This window comes from Bombina bombina, chromosome 6 (genome assembly GCF_027579735.1).
Source record: "Bombina bombina isolate aBomBom1 chromosome 6, aBomBom1.pri, whole genome shotgun sequence".
NCBI lineage: Eukaryota > Metazoa > Chordata > Amphibia > Anura > Bombinatoridae > Bombina > Bombina bombina.
The window spans coordinates 725,131,948-725,156,943 of NC_069504.1; the positions used below are offsets into that span (position 1 = coordinate 725,131,948).

The following is a 24,996-nucleotide window of genomic DNA, read 5'->3' on the forward strand; positions in this document are numbered from 1 at the left end:
GGTCAGAGGTTGATCGAAGAGGACGGGATGGGGAGTATTTCACGATGAGAGAGGAAATATAGTTGGGAGTTAGACTGTTGAGTGCGTTGTAGGTTAGGGCTAATACTTTAAATTGTATTCTGGAGTGTATGGGGAGCCAGTGTAGAGACTGGCAGAGTGGAGCAGCTGATGTAGATCGTCGACTTAGGTGGATGAGTCTAGCAGAAGCATTTATAATAGATTGGAGGGAGGAGAGGCGGTGTTTTGGAAGGCCATTTAAAAGTAGATTGCAATAATCAATGCGTGACAGGATGAGGGAATGAATAAGTATTTTGAGTAAGGAAGGGACGAATTCTGGAAATGTTGCATAGGTGTGAACGGCAGGATTTGGTAAGTGTTTGTAGATGTGGGTTGAATGTGAGTTCTGAGTCTAGTGTGACCCCAAGGCAGCGGACCTGGGGTGAGGTGTTGAGAATAGAGTCTCCAACCATCAGAGAAATGTCAGGTGTCGGATGTCTCGAAGAGGGGGGAATAAGAAGCAGCTCAGTTTTGGACAGATTGAGTTAGAGGTAGTGTGAAGACATCCAAGAGAAAATTGCAGAGAGGCAGTCAGAAATCTGGTTGAGTAAAGAGGGAGAGATATCAGGAGAGGATAGATTTGGGTATCATCCGCATATAGGTGGTACTGGAATCCAAAGGAGGCTATAAGTTTTCCAAGGCAGGATGTATAAAGAGAGAAAAGCAAGGGACCCAAGACAGAGCCTTGTGGTACTCCAACTGAGAGAAGCATAGGATCACAAGATATGTTGTTAAAGGAAACTGAAAACGAGCGGTTTGAAAGATATGATGCAAACCAGGAGAGGGCTGTGTCTCGGATGCCAAATGAATGTAGTATTTTTAGGAGGAGAGGATGTTCAACTGTGTCAAAAGCTGCGGACAGGTCAAGAACAATTAGTAATGAGTAATGGCCTTTTGTTTTGGCTGATAACAGGTCATTTGTTACTTTTGCAAGAGCGGTTTCTGTTGAGTGTTTAGGGCAGAAACCAGATTGTAGTGGATCAAGTAAGGAGTTAGTTGTGAGAAATTGAGTTAGCCGATTATAGACTAGTCGTTCCAATAATTTTGAAGCAAAGGGAAGTAAGGAGACCGGTCGATAGTTAGAAGGCGTGGAGGGGTCAAGCGAGGGCTTTTTTAGGCTTGATATGATTGACGCATGCTTGAATGTGTCAGGAAATGTGCCAGCAGTGAGGGATTGGTTAAAGAGATGAGTTAGGGTAGGGGTTAGTGAAGCAGGGAGAGGGGGAATAAGTCGTGAAAGAATAGGGTCAAGTGGGCAGGTTGTGAGATGAGCCGAGGATAGGAGTGCAGAGATTTCTTCCTCTGTTACAGGAGGGAAATAGCATAGATTTTTGTTAATAGAAGGGGTGGGTAGGATCGCTGGGTTTGCGGGGTGCGAGGTGCAGATCTCTTTTCTAATTGTGTCAATTTTATTTTTTAAGTGATCAGCAATAATTTGAGCAGTGAGGTTGGTAGTGAGCGGGGGGGCAGGCGGACGTACAAGGGAGTTAAAGGTTGAGAACAGTTTTCTGGGGTTGGATGCGTGAGATGACACGAGGGAGGAGAAATAACTTGTTTTGCCAGGCTGAGCGCAGAGTTGTAGGACTTAAGGGTGAATTTATAATGTTAGAAATCAGCAAAGGTGCGTGATTTCCTCCATTGCCGTTCAGCGGCCCGTGAGCATCGCAGAAGATATCTGGTCTGTTTAGTGTGCCACGGTTGCTGTTGAGTGATTGATGTACGTCGAAGAGTAGAGGGTGCAGTTTCGTCAAGTGTTGATTTTAGTGCCAAATTATACTGTAGAGTCACGAGGGTTGGACAAGAGAGGGATGAAATGTCAGAGAGCAGAGGACTCAGTTGAGTGGAAAAGTCTGTGAGATCCAAGTCATTTAAATTCCTGTGAGGTAGAAGTTTTTGGGGGGCTTGCAAAGATGTAGCAGGTAGAGTGAGAGAGAAAGTTAATAGATGGTGGTCAGAGAGAGGAAAGGGGAAGTTAAGGGAGTTGGAAACAGCACAGAGATTTGTGAAGACCAGGTCTATGGAGTTGCCTTCACAGTGTGTTGGAGATGTTGTCCACTGGGACAGGCCTAAAGAGGTGGTAAGGGATAGAAGTTTAGAGGCAGCAGGCGTGTTAGGCTTATCAAGGGGTATGTTGAAGTCCCCTAAGATGAGAGAAGGGACATTAGAAGAGAGAAAATGTGGAAGCCAGGCTTCAAAGTGGTCCAGAAATTGTGATGCTGGGCCAGGGGGCCGATAGATAACTGCAACACGAAGAGCTATAGGGGAGAAGAGGCGGATAGCGTGAACTTCAAAAGATGAGAAGGAGAGGGGGGTGAAGGAATGCAGTGAAAGGTACTGTGTGGAGACAGGAGAATTCCTCCTCGTTTGTCTCCAGGCCTGGGAGTGTGACTGAAGTGCAGGCCGCCATAGGACAGAGAGGCTACAGCAGTTGTGTTAGAGGAGGAGAGCCAAGTTTCAGTGAGGGCTAACAGGTTAAGTGAACGTGAAATAAATAGGTTGTGAATACATGTAAGCTTATTGCATAACGAGCGTGCATTCCAAAGGGCACACAAGAATTGGGGTGTACTAATAGAGGTGCAGTTAATGAGGTTTAGAGGGTTACGTGTGCAAGGTGTATGAGGTGTCATTTGGGGTAGTGATCTGAGGGAAGCAGAGGGCGGACCTGGGTTAGGTGAGACATCCCCAGCTGCAAGAAGAAGAAAGATGGTGAGTGAAAGGAGATGAGAATGTGTCTTATGTGAGTGTTTAAGTTTAGGATCAGTAAAGCATGGCTGGCTGAGGGATGTGAAATAGGAATAAAGTTCATGTGTGTTGTAGAGGGGGGAAGGTAGAAGGGAAGGAGAAATATGAATGTTCTGAGTGCTGTTTGTGAATGGAAGAGCTGTGACTTTAAAGAGAAGGGAGGAAAAGGTTAAAGCAGACATTAGAAAGTGTAGCATGTAATGCGTCTCCCCCTCCAAAGGATTTGCAAATGAAAAGGGAACCCCCATCTATATGGGATATTTGACTTCCTCAGCAGCATTGTAAGCGGTTTAAGTTCCCTTCTCTTTGTAAGAGTTCTCTGCGATAGGTCAGCAAACATTTGTATTTCTGTATTTTCATACTTGATGGGCTGTTGTTCTCTAGCTAGTTTCATGAGCTCTTCTTTTTCTTAAAAATTTGTGATGTGGACTATGATATCTCTTGGTGCCTGTCCAGCCAGCGGTTTGGGGCGTAAAGCCCTATGAGCTCTGTCTAAGCAAATTTTTGAAGGGGTTTCCTCTTTTTTCAGTGCACTGAAAAAGTCCTGAAGATATTGTTCGATGTCTGATGATGGGATAGTTTCAGGAATTCCCGCAGCCTTACATTGTGACGCCTGCTGCGATTTTCAACATTGTTTATCTCGTCTTCCAGCTCAGTGATAGTGGTATCTTGTTTATGTATGGTGATATGCAATTCAGAGATAGCTTCCGCATGAGAGTCTTGGATATTTTCAAGTGATTCAACTCTATGACCTATATCTGAAATGTCCTTTTTGAGCTCTGATATTTCATCTTTAATGCATTGATTGACCTAAGATATAAGGGATGAAAAATCTTTTTTTGAAGGAATTGTTTTAAACAGAGCTGTGGGTATAGTGATGTTTTCTGGTGCATGGTCACTTTCAGAGTCAGATGAACTATGATTAGACTTTTGGTCTGGCAGAGTCTCCTCCATAGGAGCAGTTGTTTTGGTTTCTAGTGTCTTAAAGTTGTTTACTGAATGAGTAGAAGTTTTCAAGTGTTTGGCATTTTTGCCAGGTTTGCTAATCTTTTTTGGAGACATAGCTTAAATCATCTAGAGAGGTCTGGTCTATCTGTGGACACTGCAACTTTAAGAGACAGTTGAAGAAAAATTATTGCTTTGTAAAAAGAGTCCTTTATTCCCAGCTAGTGCATTTAGCAAATGATGAAGATTAAAAAAACTGCAGTTTTTGTCTACATGAAGCAGTGTGTGATATCTTATGAAGGCGAGAGTGTATTTACATTATTGCGAATGCAGAGGTCTTGAAGAGATTTGCATACAAAACATCATCATTCTTTAGGCATTTTGAATATACAGAACGTAACTTGGGAGACTTATGCAGGCACCGTTATTGTGGCTGATCAGATTATACTTCTTAGATTCTGACCCCTACTATCTGGTGCGTGGAGTTTACTTAATATTTCTCACCTCTTACCCTCTTGACAATTTTCCTCAGCTGTAGTGTTGCTGTTTCAGAGCCTATTATATCAAGTGCGCATTTAACTTTAGCGCAGGTTGCGGCCTAACACGGAGCTTTCTTCAATTCATGCGGCGCTCCGATTTTCAAAGAGTTGGTGTTACAGTAGTTTTGTGGGCTTACCGGAGTTGCTCTCTTCAGGTGCCTCACGGTATTTTTGTCCCCGGCATCCGGTTTGGTAAGATTGACTCCTAGCAAGGCTCGGGATGCAGTGGGCCTATGCGCTTAGCATAGACAGTCTATGGAGTTGTATCCTCAGTAATGTGCTGAGCAGGTCTTATAGATTTTAGTCCAGGTCAAAGCGGTTCACATGACTGGTAATTTATAGCCTCAAAGTGAGAAGTGGCAGTTGCGTTCTCAGATAGGGAACAGGAGCTCCATCAGATAGTAGCCATCTCCTAGGCTGGCTAGCTCCGCCCCTCTTTACATTTATTTTTTTATTTGAAAAAAGCCACTTTTCCTGTTGAGACCTATACCCCCGGTTCCCAAACTGTGGGGCATGCCTCCCCAGGGGGCGCCAGAACTCTTAAAAGGACAGTCTAGTCAAAATTAAACCTTCATTATTCATAAAGGACATGTAATTTTAATCAACTTTCTAATTTACTTTTATCATCAAATTTGCTTTTATTCTCTTGGTATTCTTAGTTTAAACTAAACCTAGGTAGGCTCATATGCTAATTTCTAAGCCCTTGAGGGCTGCCTCTAATCACATGCTTTTTAAATTGTTTTTCACAACAAAAGACTTGGTAGTTCACGTTGGCCACATAGATAACACTGTGTTCAGGCACAATAAGTTAAGATTTAGCACAGCACAATACTAAATGCAAGACAATAGATAATAAACAAACAGTCACAGTCATGTGATCGGGGGCTGGAAGAAGGTTCTTAGATACAAGGTAATCACAGAGGTAAAAAGTGTATTAATATAACTGTGTTGGTTTTGCAAAACTGGGGAATGGGTAATAAAGGGATTATCTATCTTTTAAAACAATAACAATTCTATTGTAGACTGTTCCTTTAAGGGGAGGTGCAGGAACAGGAGCTGAAGTGTTTGGCAATGCATATCAATAAAATAAACAAACTCCTCAGTGAACAGCAACGTGATAGGGAGAAAGAGCGTCTTCTAAGCATCATTGGTGTATGTACAGACAGCCAAGAAGCGGGCTCTAATGATAGTTTCCTTGGCTCTATAGCCGCAGCCCTTATTGTGAGCACTGTACTTTTTGTAACTAGGATGGCCCTCAACTGGTACACGAATGCATGTGCTGGCTGTTTCCACTGTAGAATAAGATTTTTGCCTCATAGCTATATATATTTGTATAATGAATATTTCAATATTATATCTATGTTCTACAGTGGGAGCAGCCAGCACATGCATCCATATACCAGCTGACGGGCATCCTAGTTAGAGCAAGCACAGTATTGAAGACTGACTCATAGGCATTTATAAATAATATTAATATGTTTAGACAAGATCCTGTGTGTGTGTGTCTGCGTGTGCCTGCTTGTGCGTGGGGGGGCTCAGCTTGAAGGTTTTCGCCAATGATTGGGGGGGGGGGGGGGGGGGGCAATGTCCAAGACTTTGAAAGCCTCAGACCTATACTAAAAATGTCAATACTATATGGCTACAGTGGAGCTTTGTAAACACAACAGACACTATTTAATAGACGTGCATTTCAGCATTAGTTCACTTAAAGGGATGTTAGACAGTCCATTTCATTGATGTAATAAAAAAGCACTAAGCTGTGTCATATACTTAGAAATAATTGCAATATGTATCTATTTAAATAGATTATACCTTTTATTTATTTCCCCCCCCCCCCCCTACATTTGTGCTTGTCCTTTTCTTCCTGCAGATAGCGCTAACTCTTTCTTTCTACACTAGTTCTTTACTTCCTGTCACAGCCTTACAAAAGGAGGAGGGGCATCTGCAGGAAGGTTTATCTTAGCCTGATGTCATAAAATGTCTAGGCTGGTTACTATTCAGTGAATAGACTAGATAACAGTCAGACTTGCTCCCCAAGGCAGAACATAGTGATCTAAGATGTCATCGCAGAAAATGCAGCAAGTCTGCAGAAAGAACAGAACCCATGCAGGAATTGTTAGACTTAGTGCTTTAACTTTGCAGCTCTACTCTTAAAACAGAGCTGTGTTCTGGCTGCACTGTTTAAGTGTTCCAGTGCATTAAGAGAAAAGTGAGTTTGAAGTGAACAGTTAAATATGCAGTAGCACTGTAAAGCAGCAGTGCATTGATTATTAACAGGCTTTTTTCAAACCCCTATACTTTCCCAGTCTGCAAAGTTGTTTGTTCTAAATGTAAGACGTTCTTATGAGCATTGCCTCTTTTTCTTACTACATTTCTATGTTAGAAAATTAGAAAAAGAAACAAATTTATTCAAGAGACATTTTATAATTTAGTTTGTCTGCAGCTAATTTGCAATGCAATTTTCAACTACTGCACTATATTATCAATCGTTAAAAATTGTTTTATTCTTTAAAGGGACACTGAACCCAAATTTTTTCTTTCGTGATTCAGATAAAGCATGGAATTTTAAGCAACTTTCTCATTTACTCCTATTATCAATTTTTCTTCGTTCACTTGCTATCTTTATTTGAAAAAGAAGGCATCTAAGCTTATTTTTTTGTTTCAGACTCTGGACGGCACTTTTTTATTGGTGGATGAATGTATCCACCAATCAGCAATAACAACCCAGGTTATTCTCCAAAAATGGGCCGGCATCTAAACTTACATTCTTGCATTTCAAATAAAGATACCAAGAGAAGGAAGAACATTTGATAATAGGAGTAAATTAGAAAGTTGCTTAAAATTGCATGCTCTATCTGAATCACGAAAGAAAAAATTTGGGTTCAGTGTCCCTTTAACTAACACATTGCAATTGAACTGGTGCTTTAGTATAACTGCCTAATTTAAAATTGAATTTTATTTAAAAATAGCCTGCAGAAAATTTTTCACTAAAAAAAAAAAAAAAAAAAAAAAAAAAAAAAAATCTCATCCCAGAAAGTAAAACAAATTTCTGCCTCTGGGGACTTGCTCATACCTAGATCAGTCAGGACATAACTGAAGTTTCAAAGATGTCAGCTCCCATATCACACTGGGGGCAGGGCTTCACTGATAATTTCTAAGTGCTCATTATGAAAGAAAGCAAATAAGTTGTTTGCTGTTTTTTTTACACAGTCAGTTTTTTTTTTTAGGTTTACTTTGATATAGCATGTGTGTGTGTGTGTGACGGAGAAAGAGTGAGAGATCTTAAATGGAAAAAAAGAAAGAATAAAAAGTCACTTTTTTAAAAAAAGAATAAAAATTAATGAGGGTCTGTCTTTTACACACTATTAAATACATTTATAAAGAGGAGGGATATTTTAGACGGAAAAAAAAAAAATGCTGCAGAGTTTAAAAGTAGAACATTATATATTCACATCATACAAGTACACAGACAACTCTTTATTGTGTTACTAGTTAGTTGAACAGCAGCAAAAAATGAAATACCACAGAGCCAAATAACCACTAAGTTACCTTAATAAATATGGTCTCCAATAACAATAAAAAAAATGGAAGAACTGGTTATCCATTGGCATAAAGCCAGGAAAGTCATTGCTCCTGCAGGAGTGAATATGCTATAAAATTGGTGTTCTATTCCCAGCTGCCATAAGCATGAGGTGGTCACATGCATCAGATTGGATTTATCCTAAACTGTGAGAGTATTCTCTTAGTTGACTGTGTATTGCACACTCTGAAATTGATAGTATGATAGAATTCTATAAAAATGAAAAATATAAGATGTTAAATTGCTGGATATCTACAACAGCATGGTTACTAACCAGGCATATTTATTTTTCTCCCCAACTCACGATAGAACAGTTTTTTTTTTTTTTTTTAATTTGAATACTTTAAAGAAGCTGGTTTATAAAGCTCTGCATTGCACTGCCATCTTGGAGCTCACGTTCTTGAACCTTTTCACAGCTATATCATGTGATTTGGGTTAAAGGACCAGTCAACACATTTGATTTGCATAATCAACAAATGCAAGATAACAAGACAATGTAATAGCACTTAGTCGGAACTTCAAATGAGTAGATTTTTTTTATAACAAATTTCAAAGTTATGTATATTTCCACTCCCCTTGTACCATGTGATAGCAATCAGCCAATCACAAATGCATATACGTATAGTCTGAATTCTTGCACATGCTCAGTAGATTCTGGTGACTCAAAAAATGAAAATATAAAAGACTGTGCACATTTTTTTTAATGGAAGTAAATTGGAAAGTTGTTAAAAATTACATGCTGTATCTGAATCATGAAAATTTAATTTAACCTGAGTGTCCCTTTAACTCACACAATAGAGGGAGGTTTACGTTCAAAAGTTATGAAACCTATATAAAAAAAAAAAAAAAAAAGGCCAAATGAATAATACAGAGCTACGCAGCTATTGCAAAAAATGTAAAGCTCCAGCTCTGAATCATACATGCTAACCATGAAAGCAAAATACAGCTGTCAAAAAGCCATCATCACTACTAATCTGATTTCACATAATTTCGATCACAGGGTGCAAAGATACCCGAGCATCAAGATGGCAGTTACCAGCGTGAAGATCTAGAGCTTGACCAACCAGCACCTGTGTGGGGTAAAATAGGCAAGTTGCACACACAGGAAGAAAAACAATACCATGGTGTGATTAGTAAACATTCTACTGTAGTTCTGCTCAGCATTTTAATGCCCCTTTAAATAATAAAAATGTCTGATATCCTAGTGCCTTTTAAGTATCATCTCCACCGCAATATTACAAATATATAGATTTTTTTCAAATTAAACACAACATTAAGTGTTCCAAAAATATAAACATTTCAACTTTAGACTTAACCCCTCTGACGTATACAATGAGGGGGAGGGGGGGGTTCAGATATTTAAAATATTCGTAAAATTAAGCATTTGTGTTTGACTGGTTATAAAATACTTGGAATAAAAATAGACCAGCTAAATTACTTTTCCGAACACCCCAATTAAATTAGTCAAATACGACCACAAAAAAGGTAATTTTTTTTTAATTTTTTTTTTAAACAGCTTGGAATAAGATTAATTTTTATTTTTATTTAAATCAGCGTGGCTAATTGATTTTTTTTTTTTTTTTTTATACATATGGCCTTGTCATTTGTCATTCAATTTGGTCTCAGGTTTAAATCACTTCTCTTTTCTATAAATCATATTTATTGATGCTAGACAAATGTATAAGGTTTCATAGGAATAAAACAAACATTTATTGGATCTAAACTGTACAAATTACATACAAATGGAAATGTTTATTAAACATAAAGCCCCAAAATATCAGACAAATTTTGTAAATGAAACAAAAAAACAACTAATTTTGTCTCCTCCCTTTTCACTCACGATACCGAATTCAGAATGTAGTTACTGAAAGTAGTACCCAATTTTATTAAAGCTACATGAAGTACGGACAAGAATTAAATTTGATCGCAGATGGTACTGTTGATCATTTCATAACAAAATGTGTGTTTGCACAGGTAGGTACCAATGCTGATGTCAGGTAGAATGTATAAGCATGCACTAGGGAAAGACAACAGGGATATGTTTTTTGCTAGTTACATCTTGGCCACTAGTAAGGGCTCATGCCACAGCACCTGAAAGAAAAGATCTTGAATCATAACTACCATATTATAGGGAAACCATGAATTTCTAAAAACATATTGCTTGTTTAAAGCTTATTTTTTTTTCCTTTCTTAATATGGAAGAAGCTTAAGTAATTTCTAGCTGAATAACTTCCCATCTGTTCATGCACAAAACCTAGTTGTAAACAAAAGTTCTTTTAAGCAGTTAATGATTTTGAGTTAACAGAAATATAACACTGCCTTTAGGTCTTGATGGCATTAGCCACAGTGAAAGATCAGCACTTTATTTTACAGTCTAGTCATCTCTCTGCAGGTCCCTTACCCACCCCAATGTGCATTCTCTAACTATCCCAAACCCCTTATTTCTGTTTTTAAAAGGGTAGTGAATTCCCCATAAACATGGACTCATTCAGTGCGAAGTATAATGTGGATGCCAGAATCTGTAAAAACTGGACCGCTCATCTCTCCAGGTCGCAAGGCAAAAGTAGCATCTTCGAAAGGCTTCTGCATATCTCCTGGAGAGGGAAAGATATAAATAAATAAATAACTAAATAGTTACAAAGTTGTTAAAGCAGAATCATAAATGAGGCATAAGTCTATTTAATAACAGGGGGCTTGTTAAATTCGTTAAAGGGACATAATACTCATATGCTAAATCACTGGAAACTGATGCAGTATAACTGCAAAAAAAAATGACAAGAAAATATCACCTGAGCATCTCTATGTAATAAAGGAATATATTTTACCTCACAATTTCCTCATCTCAAAAGAGTAAGTCCTGTGTAAAAATGTATACTTCAGTTACTACCCAGCTGCAGGTAAAAAAAAAATTAAAAATGAAGAAATGAACAGCAGCCAATCAGCATCAACAGTGCTGAGGTCATGAACTCTTTTACTGTGATCTCATGAGATTTTCCTCAACTCTCATGAGATTTCATAGTAAACTTCCTTAAACTAAATAGGGAAATAACATGAGTGCACAAGGCTCACTCCCTTGCCTGTCCCAGGACAGACATACTGATTTGCTGCTTAAAGTGAAAGTAAATTTTGATGCTAAAGTGCCCGGTTTTTAAAAATTTGATTAAAAACAGGGGTACTTTAATTCATCAAAATTTACATTTCACTCCTGTTGTGAAAAAAAAAAAAAAAAAAAAAAAAAAAAAAAAAAAAAAAAACTTACCTTTTAAACTTGACAGCTGTTCCAGCTTCCTCCGGTCGTCGCAAGCCATTTCTGATGTCAGAAATGATGGATGGGTCATCCTTCAATCACGGCTCCCCCCCGGGGGAATCAGTGTCTGATTAAATGCCGTGATTGGAGGAAGCCGAATTCCTCATTTTAGAGAAAGGAAGAGGCTTTGCGACGGGTGGAGGAAGCTAGATCTGTTGTCAAGATTATAAAAGGTAAGGTTTTTTTCACAACATGAGTGAAATGTAAATTTTGATGAATTAAAGTGCCCCTGTTTTTAATCGAATTTTTTAAAACCGGGCACTTCAGTATCAAAATTTACATTCACTTTAAAGTCCATTACAATGGGGTGTGAATACTTAGGACATTTTGAGGTAAAATATCTTTTTTACATAGAGATGCTCAGGTGATATTTTCTAGTCAGCTTTTTTTTTTTATATGCCCACTTTTCCTGCAATATACTTCATAACATTGCAGTTTTACATTGCCCTCTCAGAGACTGGAGACTGTCCTGCAGACTATTAGATCTCTGACACAGCTACACTCTACACAGTGACTGCTTTAATATTTATCTGCCCTTAATTGGAAACAGCAAATGAAGGGAAAATATGCAAAAAGCTTTACAATGCGGAATGCTAAATAATTCATATTCTGCTAGTAAAATAAAAGCTTTCAGTTTTTTTGTTTTTTTTTTGTTTGTTTACCTTTTGTAATGCAGTACACAACTGCTGATCTATACTATGCAATTATTGCCCTATCAGCTCTGTATTGTAGAGTTCAGGGCGATTTATTCCTAAAATAACAGAAGGGATAAGAAGCAAAAACACCATAATGTCCCAGAAGATGAGAATACTGTAATCACTGAAGCATGTAACAGGGTCAAGAAACATAAGCATACTTAATTATGTAGGATGTTATCTAACAAAATAAAATAGATATTGTATAGTAGGGTGTAGCAAATTCATGGAGATCAAGAAAACATATCTTGCATGAAAAACATTGGACTGTTACATCCTGGAACAGTGTCACTCCTAAGATGAACCACTGTTGTTGGGGCTGTAGAGAACCTTGAATAGAGCAATAAGTCAGTTGTCCTTCCTTAGCCATCCTCCCAGCCATTAACCGTTGCAATTTATGCTATTCTGGGGCGGGGGGGATTGCAGAAACACCATAGCCCATGTGCTGAAGTTAAAAAAAAAAAAATCTTGCAAGACTTCCATTGCTGTGCACTGCACCATCACCCACCTCAGCCGCCAATCACAAACCTCATGCCCTGCCCCACCATCCATAGACGCTTCCCAACATCCATACAAACGCCACACTGCACAGCGCTGCACCTAGATGCAGTAACTCAGTGCATCTAGGTGGTAGAATGTGGCTTAGGGGACACGCAACTGATCTAGGTTAAAAGGCTGTAAGGATTATGTGTCTGGTCAGAGATATAGCTAGCATAAGTGAACTGCAAGGGCCAAGCATCTCATAGGTTGGATTTGGCATCACTTTGGGATTGTAATATAAAATGATTATTTACAGTAAAAAGACTTTGCAATATGCTTTCATTATTTATTTTGCCCTCATTTCTTGCAATTTAAGTCTGGAAATTAAGAGTTGTCAAATTCTGAGATCTGATGGTGCACACTGAAGTGCTCACAAATATCACTGCATCCTACCTATCGCTATTTCAGCAGATAAGAAAAGCAAAACAATGAAGAGTCTGCTAACATAATGACCATGGTTAGCTTTATCTACTCCAGTAAACAAGTGCAGATTAGATATTGCAATTAAGTGACAGTAAAGCTTCAAAATTTAAATAAACTATTTAAACAAACATGTAGTAAAATGAGGTTTCCTAATTATATGTATTTTTTTTAGCTTTAAAGGGACAGTCAAGTATAAATTAAACTTTCATTATTCAGATAGGACTTTTAATTTTAATTGACTTTCCAATTTACTTTTATCATCAAGTTTGCTTTTTTCACTTGGTATTCTTAGTTTAAACTAAACATAGGTAGGCTCATATGCTAATTTCTAAGCCTTTGAGGGCTGCCTCTTATCACAGGCTTTTTAAATCTCTTTTCAACACAAAGAGACAGAAAGTAGACGTGGGCCATATAGATAAAACTGTGTTCAGGCACAGGGAGTTATTTAAGATTTAGCACAACACAATGCTAAATTTAAGGCAATAGATAATAAACAGTCACAGTCATGTGATCAGGGGGCTGGAAGAAGGTTCCTAGATACAAGGTAATCACAAAGGTAAAAAGTATATTAATATAACTGTGTTATGCAAAACTGGGGAATGGGTAATAAAGGGATTATCTATCTTTTAAAAACAATAACAATTCTATGGTTGACTGTCCCTTTAATCTAATAAACTCAATTTATAAATGTCCTATTTTGCACTCCCTCCGTTTACCTAATTATGCAAAGCCATTCACGGAGGGCTCTACATAAAACCCTCTGGAACGTGCACAGCCATGTTAAATCCCATAATTCATTTATATTGCAAGGCTGTAAGTAGAAGTGCTCGTCTCTGTCGGTCATAACTGTAGTCACGTGATCGTAACCCGCAGCATGGCATTTTGTGTGTTATTAGCACTTGCAGACTTGCTCTGTCAAAATATGCAAGTGCACGTACTTTTTTTTTTTTTTACAGGCTTCACACTACAGAGACATGCGTGTATGGTTTGGTCAGAGAGCGCATGTGACTGGGATCGCGCATTGCCGATTAGCATATTCACTTGCAAATTTGAATAATCGATTTGATAGGTCAATTGCTTTGAGTAATTTCAGTGACTGTCTGCCGGGGCTGTCAGCTAATGATAGATAGCAGCATGAAGCTATTTCATCAAAATAGAAAAAGCATGGTTATTAAAGGACCAGTCAACACAGTAGATTTGCATAATCAACAAATGCAAGATAACAAGACAATGCAATAGCATTTAGTCTGAACTTCAAATGAGTAGATTTTTTTTCCTGACAATTTTCAAAGTTATGTCTTTCCACTCCCCCTGTACCATGTGACAGCCATCAGCCAATCACAAATGCATACATGTACCATGTGACAGCCATCAGCCATTCACAAATGCATACACACTTATTCTTGCACATGCTCAGGAGGAGCTGGTGACTCAAAAAGTTTAGATATAAAAAGACTGTGCTCATTTTGTTAATGGAAGGCTGAATAATGAAAGTTTAATTTTGATTGAGTGTCCCTTTAATGTATTATCCATGTACTTTGGTAACAGACTATTAGTTGTTTTAATAGTTTTCTGACCCTTTAAGTGTACAATGGACACTGGCCAAGAAAATCAATTGCAGCAAAAAGCTGATAATGCATTCAAAACATTTTTAGAGATTTAGTATATAAGTTTATTGCAAAAAACGCAGGCAAAACTTGTAATTACAAGATATTTAAAGTCCCTTTAAAAAGGGACATTAAACACTAAATAAATGCTAGATAAAATGAAGCTTTTAAAGAAAAGATTAGTCTGAGAATAACGTAGATTTATTTTTTAAAGTTTCATTAGCTGCTTAAATAGTGACAAAATAAGTGTAAAGTTTTAGTGTCTAGAAAACACTGGGAGCTGCCAAGTTGTAACTTAGGTTACATTCCCTGCTGTGACCAATTAGAGACTGTTATAAATAGGTCACTAGAGTGTGCAGCCAATGGCGTGTGGAATATAACAGTGTTCTGCACTTCCATTTCTAACAGGAAGTGAAAAGCTCATAAGTTCAGAATGGAATTATAGGAAAAGGGAACAACATAAATAATGAAAGTATATTGCAGATCATTTTATATCATCATCTCAAAGTGTCTAATGTCCCTTAAAAAGGGTTACAAGAATTATGTATTGAATCTAAGGTCTCATGGGGGTTAACCATATTTTTTTATATGAGACAGATAGCTAGAATTTTTTATAAGACAGATATATAGCTAGACAGATTTCTTAAAAAAAAGAGACGTGACTTTTAAATCTACTAGTGTTCTTTGAACTTACCTCTCCCAAAGCTACCCAAATCTCCTCCAGCTTTAGCAGAGCTGCAGTCGCTAAACTGAGAGGCCAGTGCTTCAAAATCCTCATCACCAGATTTTATTTTCTGGATGTAACCTGTAAATAGAGAAGCAAAGTAAGAGAAGAACAAATGTGACTGGGGAGGTATTTAATTAGATTCTGAAATTAGGCTAGAAATACAGACAAAATTAAGTTTTAAAATAATTCCAAAGTGAGTTTTTTTAGGCTATTGAAAGGGGCATGGAAATAAAATATATAGTTTGAAAGAGCATGTATTAATTCATTGTGGCATGAAAAAGGTTAAAAAAGGGGCCCAATATAATTCACTAAAAAGGATTTGTCCAACTCGGAACATCACAAAACCAATACCTCAACATTCTGGGAGTTTTTTCTCTTTTTTTTCAAAATTAATAAAAAATAATAGTGACTAAAAAGACAAACAAGTCTATGATCCTCCCAGATTCATAAATATACCGATTTCCATATAAACATGTCAACGGATTAATTATATTCCAATTGGAGGTATAACAGGGTAATTAGTTCAGTTCTAAAAATGGCTTTGTGACTACAATTTAATTGAGGAGAAACATTTTGCTTTCTTCTGTACTTCCTTATCCAAAAGTGCCCCGGTGCTGTCATTACAGATATCACCAGGGACTCTGGTGCAAAGTAACTTTGGCCGCATATTATTTATTATCAGGGTCAGAATATGCAATTTTTTTTGCTTGATACCTCCACCTTGATAAAGGTTTGAGCCTCTACACTGGTGTTTCTCAATTCCAGGCCTCAGGACATTGACAGCCCAGATTTTAAGGAGATAAGTTAAAGGGACATGAAACCCAATTTTTTTCTTTCATGATTCAGACGGATTATACAATTGTAAGGAACTTTCCAATTTATTTAGCGCTGCGGAATCTGTTGGTGCTCTACAAATAACCGATAATTTATATCTAATTTGCTTCATTCTCTTGGTATCCTTTGTTAAAACGCATATCTAGATAGGCTCAGGAGCTTGCTACTGATTTGTAGCTGAACTTGTATGCCCATTTCATTAGCTTACAATTGTGTTCAGCTAGCTCCCCGGAGTGCATTGATGCTTCTTCAATAAAAAATACCAAGTGAATGAAGCAAAATTAATAGAAGTAAATTGGAAAGTTGTTTAAAAATGTATAATGTGACTCATGAAAGAAAAATTTGGGGTTTCATGTCCTTTTAATATAAAGTGAATTGTTTTGCAGTTATCTGTTGAAGCCAATTAGGCAAAGATGTGTGGCAGTGTAAGGTTAGCAGGGTGCATATCCAGCTGTGAGAATTATAAAAAGCCACTATTTTCAGAGCTAAAATTACACAAAGAGGGCAAAATATAAAAAAGTACAGGTCCCAAAATCCAAAACTTTTAATTAATATTTTTTTTAAATTAATTAAAAAATACTATGTTTCCCTGCCTGTTTATCACAATCTTCTCTACCTGTGTTTTTTTGTGCTCTAAAATGCAAATGCTACTCTATATTTAAAACAAATAACTATTGCCTTTCTGATCACAGTGCTGTCCCTATCTTTCTGAGGGTGCTGTGTAAACAAAGGTATTACAAATTATATAAAACTACCTTCAGATTGCATGAATAAACTGTATTATGTCATGTACATATTCCCTAAATGGCATAAGATATTATTTACCTGGTCCCATTCCCTCTCCAAACTTTCCCATTTTAATGTTGCAAATATTCCAAAATCCAAACCTTTTCTGGGCCCAAGCAGTTTGAGATTAAGGGTTTTGTACCTGTCCTGTATATTGAAAACATTGCTTTATTATGCACAACTAAACATTTTAGATTAGGATCTCAATGTGTTTATTGTTCCTTTAAGCTGCAGCAATACCGCAGTAATGTCAAATAGTCGGGGTGTGGAAAGGATGGAATTGTAAAATATGCTTTACTCATTTGTAAAGCATTACTACAGGGACTCCATTTTTGACAATGGTGATGTCAGAAACTAATTTGAGGATTATGCACTGCAGTAAGGGACTCAGGTAGCTGCACAAAGGCAGTTTCAATGGGGCAATTGTAAAAACACTGCTAGCGATAAACAGTGGTTTGAGTGAAGGGGACAAACACATCCTGTACTCTGCAAGGCTAAATGGCCTGAGGTCAGAGTAATAAGGGACTGCTTTCCTAGGGCCCAGTAGTCAAAAGCTCCCTGACAGGAAGAGAAATCATGCAACATTTTTGGGATTTTTTTAGGACCTAGTATTGTAATGTAGGTCTCTCTCCTTCATATACAAAACTCTGCATAGTGAGATAAATATCTTTCAAACTAAAATTTATGTTTCTAAAAAAAAATGTTGGGACCTCTCCATACTGACGATATGTCTTAGATCATCTCACCTGAGCGGCGAGATTTTGAACATCAGGCCCCTAGTGATATACAAACCGTTTATATTTAGCATTTTGTATTTTATTCTCTTTATATAGTATTTAATCTCAATTAATTAAAGGGACATCAAAAAGTGTGAAGAAAGTATTCTAATAAATTATATGCAAACAAGTTGATGTGCTTAATCCATTTGCAAGGGCAAAGTCAGTTGAACTTATCTGGTGAGCAAATGACAAGAGACATGAGCGTAGCCACCAGTTAGATACCTCACACTAGTGCATTGCTGCTGTTGAGAATATGTAATGTTCTTACAAGGATACTAAGAGAACAAAGCAAATTTGAGGAGAGGTGTATTTAAAAGTATCTGAATCATAGGAGAGGGCGAGCACCAGAGTGGGAACCTCTGCGACGGCTCAGAACAGTCGTTAGCACTCAATGGGTTAATAATAGTGTCTATAAAGTTTGTCCCTACTGAAACAAGAGATGGGTTTGCCTAATTATTTTGAGTAGCTGCCTTACAAAGGCTGTTATTTGTACTTCATCACCTTAACATATGTGTTTATTGTGACCTTTGTATAATTTACATGTACCACTACGAAAACCCAAACACAGCAGTAGCCAAGTGGTAATAATGGAGTTCAGCTATGTATTTAACCCATATGTGGAGGTCAAATACAAAATGAAAGACAGTGAAGCAAAAAAAATATTTTTTTTACATTAGACTGTAAACACATAAGTTTACCCCCAGTTGCAAAGGATATTGTCAAGAACTATGAGGAAACACGTTAAAGAAAATCATTAACAGGCACTTTAACCTCGTCAGTCCATCACTACCCACCATTTATGAGTTCCAATGCTTCTTCCTTGGTACGTGTAATCTTTTCCTGCCTCCATGATGAGGGTCTCCTTGACTGGCTGTGCTTCACCAGTAGATGTGAACACCGCACTTTTGTTGGATCACTTTGTCCATTTTTTCCAGAGCCGCTTGGCCTTTCCCACTGGCTTGCATTTGTCATGTGGTTGAAATAATATACTCGCCCTGAACAAAATGATATTCGCATGAATCTTACATTACATTGCAGTTATAAATACATGCATGTGACATACACAACATGTTTCCTACAACAAAGCTCTTTTGTGAAGCAGAATGGGATATAAAAATGCATAAATAGCCATTTTGTAAATAAAAAAAAAGATTAAAATTTAAGGGAAGCAGCAGAATGACTTCTTGAAAGAAAGCTAATTTAGAAACAAACATGGAAATTAGCAGGAAACTAAAGCAACTGAAAATTAAACTTTCATTATTCAGAGCACACAATTGTGAAAGATCAAAAATGAAATGTGCATGGGGGGGGGGGAACATTTCAATTGGAAATAGAAGCATTTTTGCAGTACAGTTTCATTAGCAAAAATGTTTCTAGTAAAAGTTATTACCGTTTTCCTGTGGCATACGGTAGAGCTTGACAAACCCAGGAGCCAGGGAGCCACTGGCTCCTAGAATTTTTGCCACTGGCTCCTAACTTTATGGGTGATTCTCCAATTATCTATACACAAATAACAGTGTCTGGCTCTGAAATTCTGAACAGATTGGTTGACCGTCATATATGCACATATCCTGTGAACGCCCATGCACCAGTATTCAAACTCCACACCTTCTTCTCAGAGATTTAGCAGTGGCTTCTGTGACAGAAATGATGTATTTAGACGCAATACTCACTACTGACTCTCTGAGACGGCGCGGTGTTTAAATACTGGTGTACAGGCCCTCAAAGGATTTGTGCGTATGCTGCAGAACAGCAGTAACTTTTACTAGAAGCATTTTTGCTAATGAAAGTGTACTGCAAAAATGCTTCTATTTCAAAACTGAAATGTACCCATGCATATTTCATTTTTGACCTTTTACAATTGTGTGCTGTGTCTGAATCATGAAAGTATAATTTTCACTTTCTTTAGTTTCCCATTAATTCCCCATGTTTGTCAGTTTCTAAATTAACTTATATTTCAAATTAAAATACCCTTGTTCCTATTTCATTTTTTACCTTTCTATCCCTTTAAGGGGAGGAACCATATTGGTGAATTTCTTTATACTGCCTCCTATTACTGCCATGTGGATTTTCCCTGCAGTATTTCTTGGGGCTTTCCATGTACTGTTGCAAGTATGCTTATGCTAAAGTACCGTTTTGTGATGTAGCAATTATTTGTATGCTCATAACAGTATGCTTCTAACAGCCACACTGTTTTATAGCATTCTATGCTAGAATTAGAGGTGCAGAACCACTATTTTGGCATCTTGTTAACAGTGATTTAGGACATTCCTGTTAATAGCAGCAGACATGCTTGGTTCATTATGAAGCAGATTATAAAGCAGTTCTGATTGCCATTCTATAATCCTGCAAGGACTCATAAGGCAGATAAATACATTTTAACTATACTAAAATGACTGGTCAAGAGAGATCTTTGGGTATATGCTCATGATTAGGTCTCAATAGGTTGAGCATCCTGGGTTTCCTACAAAACTTTTGCAGGAGTTTAAAGGGACAGTCGACTCTACACCAACATTTTTATACTTTAAAGGGATATTGGTTTCATACACAACAAAGAGCAGCAAGTTTTCATGTTAAAAATATTCTATGCATGAGAAGGTTAAAGGGCCACTAAACCCAAAATCTTTCTTTCATGATTCAGATAGAACATACACATTTAAACAACATTACAATTTACTTCTATTATTTATTTTGCTTCATTTTTTAGATATCCTTATTTGAAGAAAAATAAATGCACATGGGTGAGCCAATCACATGAGGCTTCCATGTGCAGCAACCAATCAGCAGCTTCTGAGCATATCTAGATATGCTTTTCAGCTAAGAATATCAAGAGAATAAAACAAATTAGATAAATGTTTAAAAAATGCACTCTCTTTCTGAATCATAAAAGAAAAAAATGTGGGTTTCATGTCCCTTTAAGGATAAACCTGTTCAAAATATGTCAGTTCAAAGGGAAGTGGTTTTTGGCACAACTCATCTTTATGGACAGATTAGAGGTTGACAAAATCATAGATTTTACAGCATTCCCATGCATGTGTAGCGTTTCACACATAGAACGCTGCTGCACACGTGCATTTACATGATATAGTACTGCTGTGGCATCCTTATATGTTACATGGCGTGCTCGTGTAATGCATAGCGTCCGCCCCCCTTTTTCCATGCAATACCTGAGCTCCGACTCATTCGTTTCTCCCATCCGGGCGGCAGCTTCTCTTCGTCCGCCATCTTGACTCCTATGTAAGAATAAGCTCTACCCCCGCAGACGTAACTGTAACATCGAAGTACGGTATTGGTGCTAGTAATAATTTAGGTGTCATGGCGATGCGGGCTGCAGAAATGGGCGGGAGAAGCTGAAATAATTTGGTTGGCTGTGCTATAAGGCGACTGCACCATAGAGAGAGAAATACAAAACTGAAGAGACATGTTCTGTTTTTTTTACGCCGCATGCGTATTTGACAGGGCTGGTACGTCTGCAGTATTCAGGAAATACACCTAAGTCTATAGATTTCCCTGGTGGTCTAGTGGTTAGGATTCGGCGCTCTCACCGCCGCGGCCCGGGTTCGATTCCCGGTCAGGGAAGTAATTTTTTAAACAAATTTAAAAGCAGTATTTTACTCCTTTTTTTAAAATTTTTTTTTTTTTATTAAATTAGAAATATCTAACACTTTTCTTAGTATTTTACTCCTTTTTTTAAAATTTTTTTTTTTTTATTAAATTAGAAATATCTAACACTTTTCTTAAGTATGCGTTTAGTCATTTTACACTTATTGGTGTGTAAGATATTAGCAATATAAGGGGTTGCTCAAAACCCTGATTTATCTACAAAAATACATTTTATGTAAAACAAAGAAACAGATAAATGTTTTTTAAAGGATTGTGATTAACCCTATAACGCAGAAGTGAAACACTGGTTTAGTTTTGTATTTCTCTCTATGGTTTAGGGACAGGTCCTAATGTTTTTCTTAGTCACTCTAGGTTATTTTATTGTTAAATTGGTATGGGGGTTTATTTCTGCGTAATGGTCCACTGATTTTTATGTACCCCATCCTAGAACTGTATAATATTTACGATTGATGCAATTATCAAGACTTTGCAGGGTCTTTAATTCAATTAAGGGGACAGTCAAGTCAAAATGAAACTTTCATGATCCAGATAGCACATGCAATTTTCCAATTCATTTTTATAATCAAATTTGCTTTGTTTTGTTGTTATTCCTTGTTGAAAGCTAAACCTAGGTAGGCTCATAAACTGATTTCTAAGCCATTGGGAGCCGCATCTTCTCTCAGAGCATTATAACAGTTAGACAGTGCTAGTTCATGTGTGCAACATAGATACCAGTGTGCTCACTCCAGTGGAGTTATTTATGAGTCACCACTGATTGGCTAAAATACATGTCTGTCAAAAGAACTTAGATAAGGGGGCAGTCTGCAAAGGTTTAGGTACAAAGGTAATCACAGAGGTAAAATGTGTATTAATATAACAGTGTTGGTTATGCAAATCTGGTGAATGGGTAATCATTTTCAATAGTTGTGTAAGATTATAGAGATGTATTTCGCTTTCTTTGATCACTAGGCCTCTGTCTTCCCCACATGGAACACCCATAATGCCCACCTTGATATATAATTCATGCAGATGCTTTCTGAAATTGGGAAATCTACCAATTGGTTCAGAGTCGTAACTAGAAATGTCAGGGCCGCGGTGCAAGAATCCATGCATGAAGCCCCCCCCCCCCCCATGCAGCACAAGATCGAGAGAGACAGACACAAGGAGAAGAGAGACGTGTTAGCGCTAAATACCCCCATATCTGTATGTATGAAGCTGGCTAAATAGACTGCTAAATATTGTAATATAATCTCCTGGGTGCTGTAGAAAGCTGTTGGCAATCAGACTATTCCACTGTGCTGCTATCTTGAAAAAACCAAAACCTTCCGTATCACTCAAGGAGGGGGTCTTTTGTGAAAAGTCAATGTGGCGTAAAGGTGTTAAGACAGAGCTCTCGGGAATATGATGTTATAGATGAAAGCCAGAGAGAGTAGTAGAAGGAAACAAAAAGGATAAAAGCAAAATATTATAGTAAAATACATTTAATACTGTATTACAGCAAATACCGGTGATCAAATTCTGCTCACCTGGTAATACCTCAACGTTATAAGGTATATAATCCGCTTTGTTGGGATATTATCCCCACTGTGTTAAAGCTGGAATGTGTGGCAATCTTCCATTTATGGAGATGAGTATAGATAGAAACTTCACAGAATGTTAACAGATACGGATGGCAGAAATAGAAGTGGCTGAATATGTTATAAAACAGAACTTAGTAGTAACACAAAAATATGTATGCCAGAGGGTCGAAATCCATCCTTGGAATCTCTAATCTCTTTATAAGAATACAACCAGAAAATACAGGATAGTTGTATGCAGTATTAAAAAAACTGAAAAAAAATCAGAAAAAAACAGATTCTATTGGCTAAAATGGCAAGTATTTAGTGTGACCTCCCCTTACACTTGAGCAATAGCAGGAACATGGATCTCACAAACCTAAATGGAATGGAAACCTAATTAATGTCATTGCTAACACCTGTATTTGTCCTACTATTTCATGTCAAAATGACTGCTGTGAAAAAGGTATATTACACCAGGTTTGTGCAAGACATGCTTGAGCATTACATACACGTGTGGTATGAGTTTAATTCATTGGAAGCTTGCTAATAAGACCAACTTTCAATCACATTGTTCCATTTAAAAGACATAAAAACATAATTTTGCATCAGCAAGGCCACTCTCAAAGGGAAATCAGCGAACAAACTTGATACTCAAGATGTGGTATTCAAGCTGTTATAAAGAAATTTGAAGAATCAGGAGTCGTCAAGGAAGGAAGGCCAATAAAACTTTCAAAATCTGATGAGAAGTCTCTCAGAGTTTCTTCTTTGAGAGACTGGTAGAAGTCCTGCAAGGACCTGACTTAGGAGACAAGGAAGTGCATTTGGCCTTATATGCAGATGATCTTTTAATATTTGTCAGTAAGCTAAAAGAGAATATTGGGAAATGTTTGGATATTTTTAAAAAATGTAGTTCCTTTTCAGGATATAAAATTAATATGGAAAAATCGGAAATGTTATGGATTAATAAAAGCTTGAATTCCCCACTTATTTTGCCATTCAGGGTAAATAAGAACTATATTAAGTATCTAGGGATTAATATTAGTATATGCCCAGAAAAATGGTATGATTTAAATTATAAGACTCTCTTTATTCAAATCCAGAGATATTTAAAGAACTGGATACAAAAGACAAAGGGGCGCCTCATGTGTAGATCAGAGATTTAACAAATCCCACACTGAATAAAAAGCCAAATGGATACTCACATTTAGCTGACGCACCCTTGTGTGCTTGTGGTAGCAGGCTAATAACTCAGGGTGTATCAGCTAACCCAGGCAGCAGGTAACACTCAGGAACACCAAATGCAGTACCCAGATAGAGTATTGAAGGCAGTTTGCCCCAAAGAGCGATAGGGATAAAAGTAAGGTGCTAACACTTGGCTTATGTAAAACACAAGGTTTAATAAAACTCACATAAAAACAAACACTTCAAGTGATAGGAGGGCATAGACATCTAGCCCCCCTAATGCAACGCGTTTCTCGGCTATAAAATTGCCATTTCCTCAGGCATATAGGCACCTTACTATCTCCTAAACCTTTATACAATGAATAACCAATTAGAACAAAGGATAAAACACACCCCCTTGGAGGCATGATTAAACACGTGTGTACAATTAAAGTTTTTTTGTTTTTGTTTTTTTTGTGAAACGGTACCTAATAACAATTACAATGTATAACACATATTTGAAATCTGATGTAACACTTACAGTATAGCACCCTAATCACACCTATATGCAATATCTGATTGTAATATGGTGTTGTGTCCACAAAGTTAAGTTTTATGCAAAAATAAAGATTATCTCAAAAATACCTAAATTGGGAGACCAGCCTCGATACTGCTTTATACTTAGTGGAATATATAGTATGTTTGCTTACTTTATTTTAAAATCGTTGTGTCATAGATCCATTGCTCTCTTTCATGAGTCCCTGATGTTTTATTCAATCTGCAGTGTGCAGCTTGTGTGGAATAGACCCCTATTGGACTGTTGAGGTCAAATGTGCATAGAGACCAATCATAAAATCTCATATTTGCAACGTTACTAGGCAGTTCTATTATTGACCCCTATTGGACTGTTAAGGTCACATGTATATAGAGACCAATCATAAAATCTCATATTTGCAGTTCTATTATTGACCTAAAGAACAGGGAATGCTTGCCTTTATCGTTGTTTGGTAAAGTTAATATTATTAAAATGATAATCTTTCCGAAAATACTTTATACTCTGCAGAATCTACCTCTTTTTATTAAAGCTATACATTTAAAACAAATTAATATGG

General features: G+C 37.3%; 1 protein-coding gene and 1 non-coding gene across 2 annotated transcripts; one reads left to right on the plus strand and one right to left on the minus strand.

Annotated features, from left to right (window-relative positions):
• Window positions 1-7,745: 7,745 nt before the first annotated feature.
• PIN1 (peptidylprolyl cis/trans isomerase, NIMA-interacting 1) lies at window positions 7,746-20,900 on the minus strand. Its single transcript, XM_053717923.1, has 4 exons — window positions 20,729-20,900; window positions 18,356-18,556; window positions 15,130-15,240; window positions 7,746-10,457 (listed from the first exon to the last, which is right to left on the minus strand). Exons 1-4 carry the CDS (start codon window positions 20,784-20,786, stop codon window positions 10,348-10,350), a joined length of 480 nt encoding a protein of 159 aa, XP_053573898.1. The 5' UTR covers window positions 20,787-20,900; the 3' UTR covers window positions 7,746-10,347.
• Window positions 20,901-21,068: 168 nt separating this feature from the next.
• On the plus strand, window positions 21,069-21,140 carry TRNAE-CUC (transfer RNA glutamic acid (anticodon CUC)). Its single transcript has one exon. It is a non-coding gene; the product is annotated as a tRNA-Glu (tRNA).
• Window positions 21,141-24,996: the final 3,856 nt, after the last annotated feature.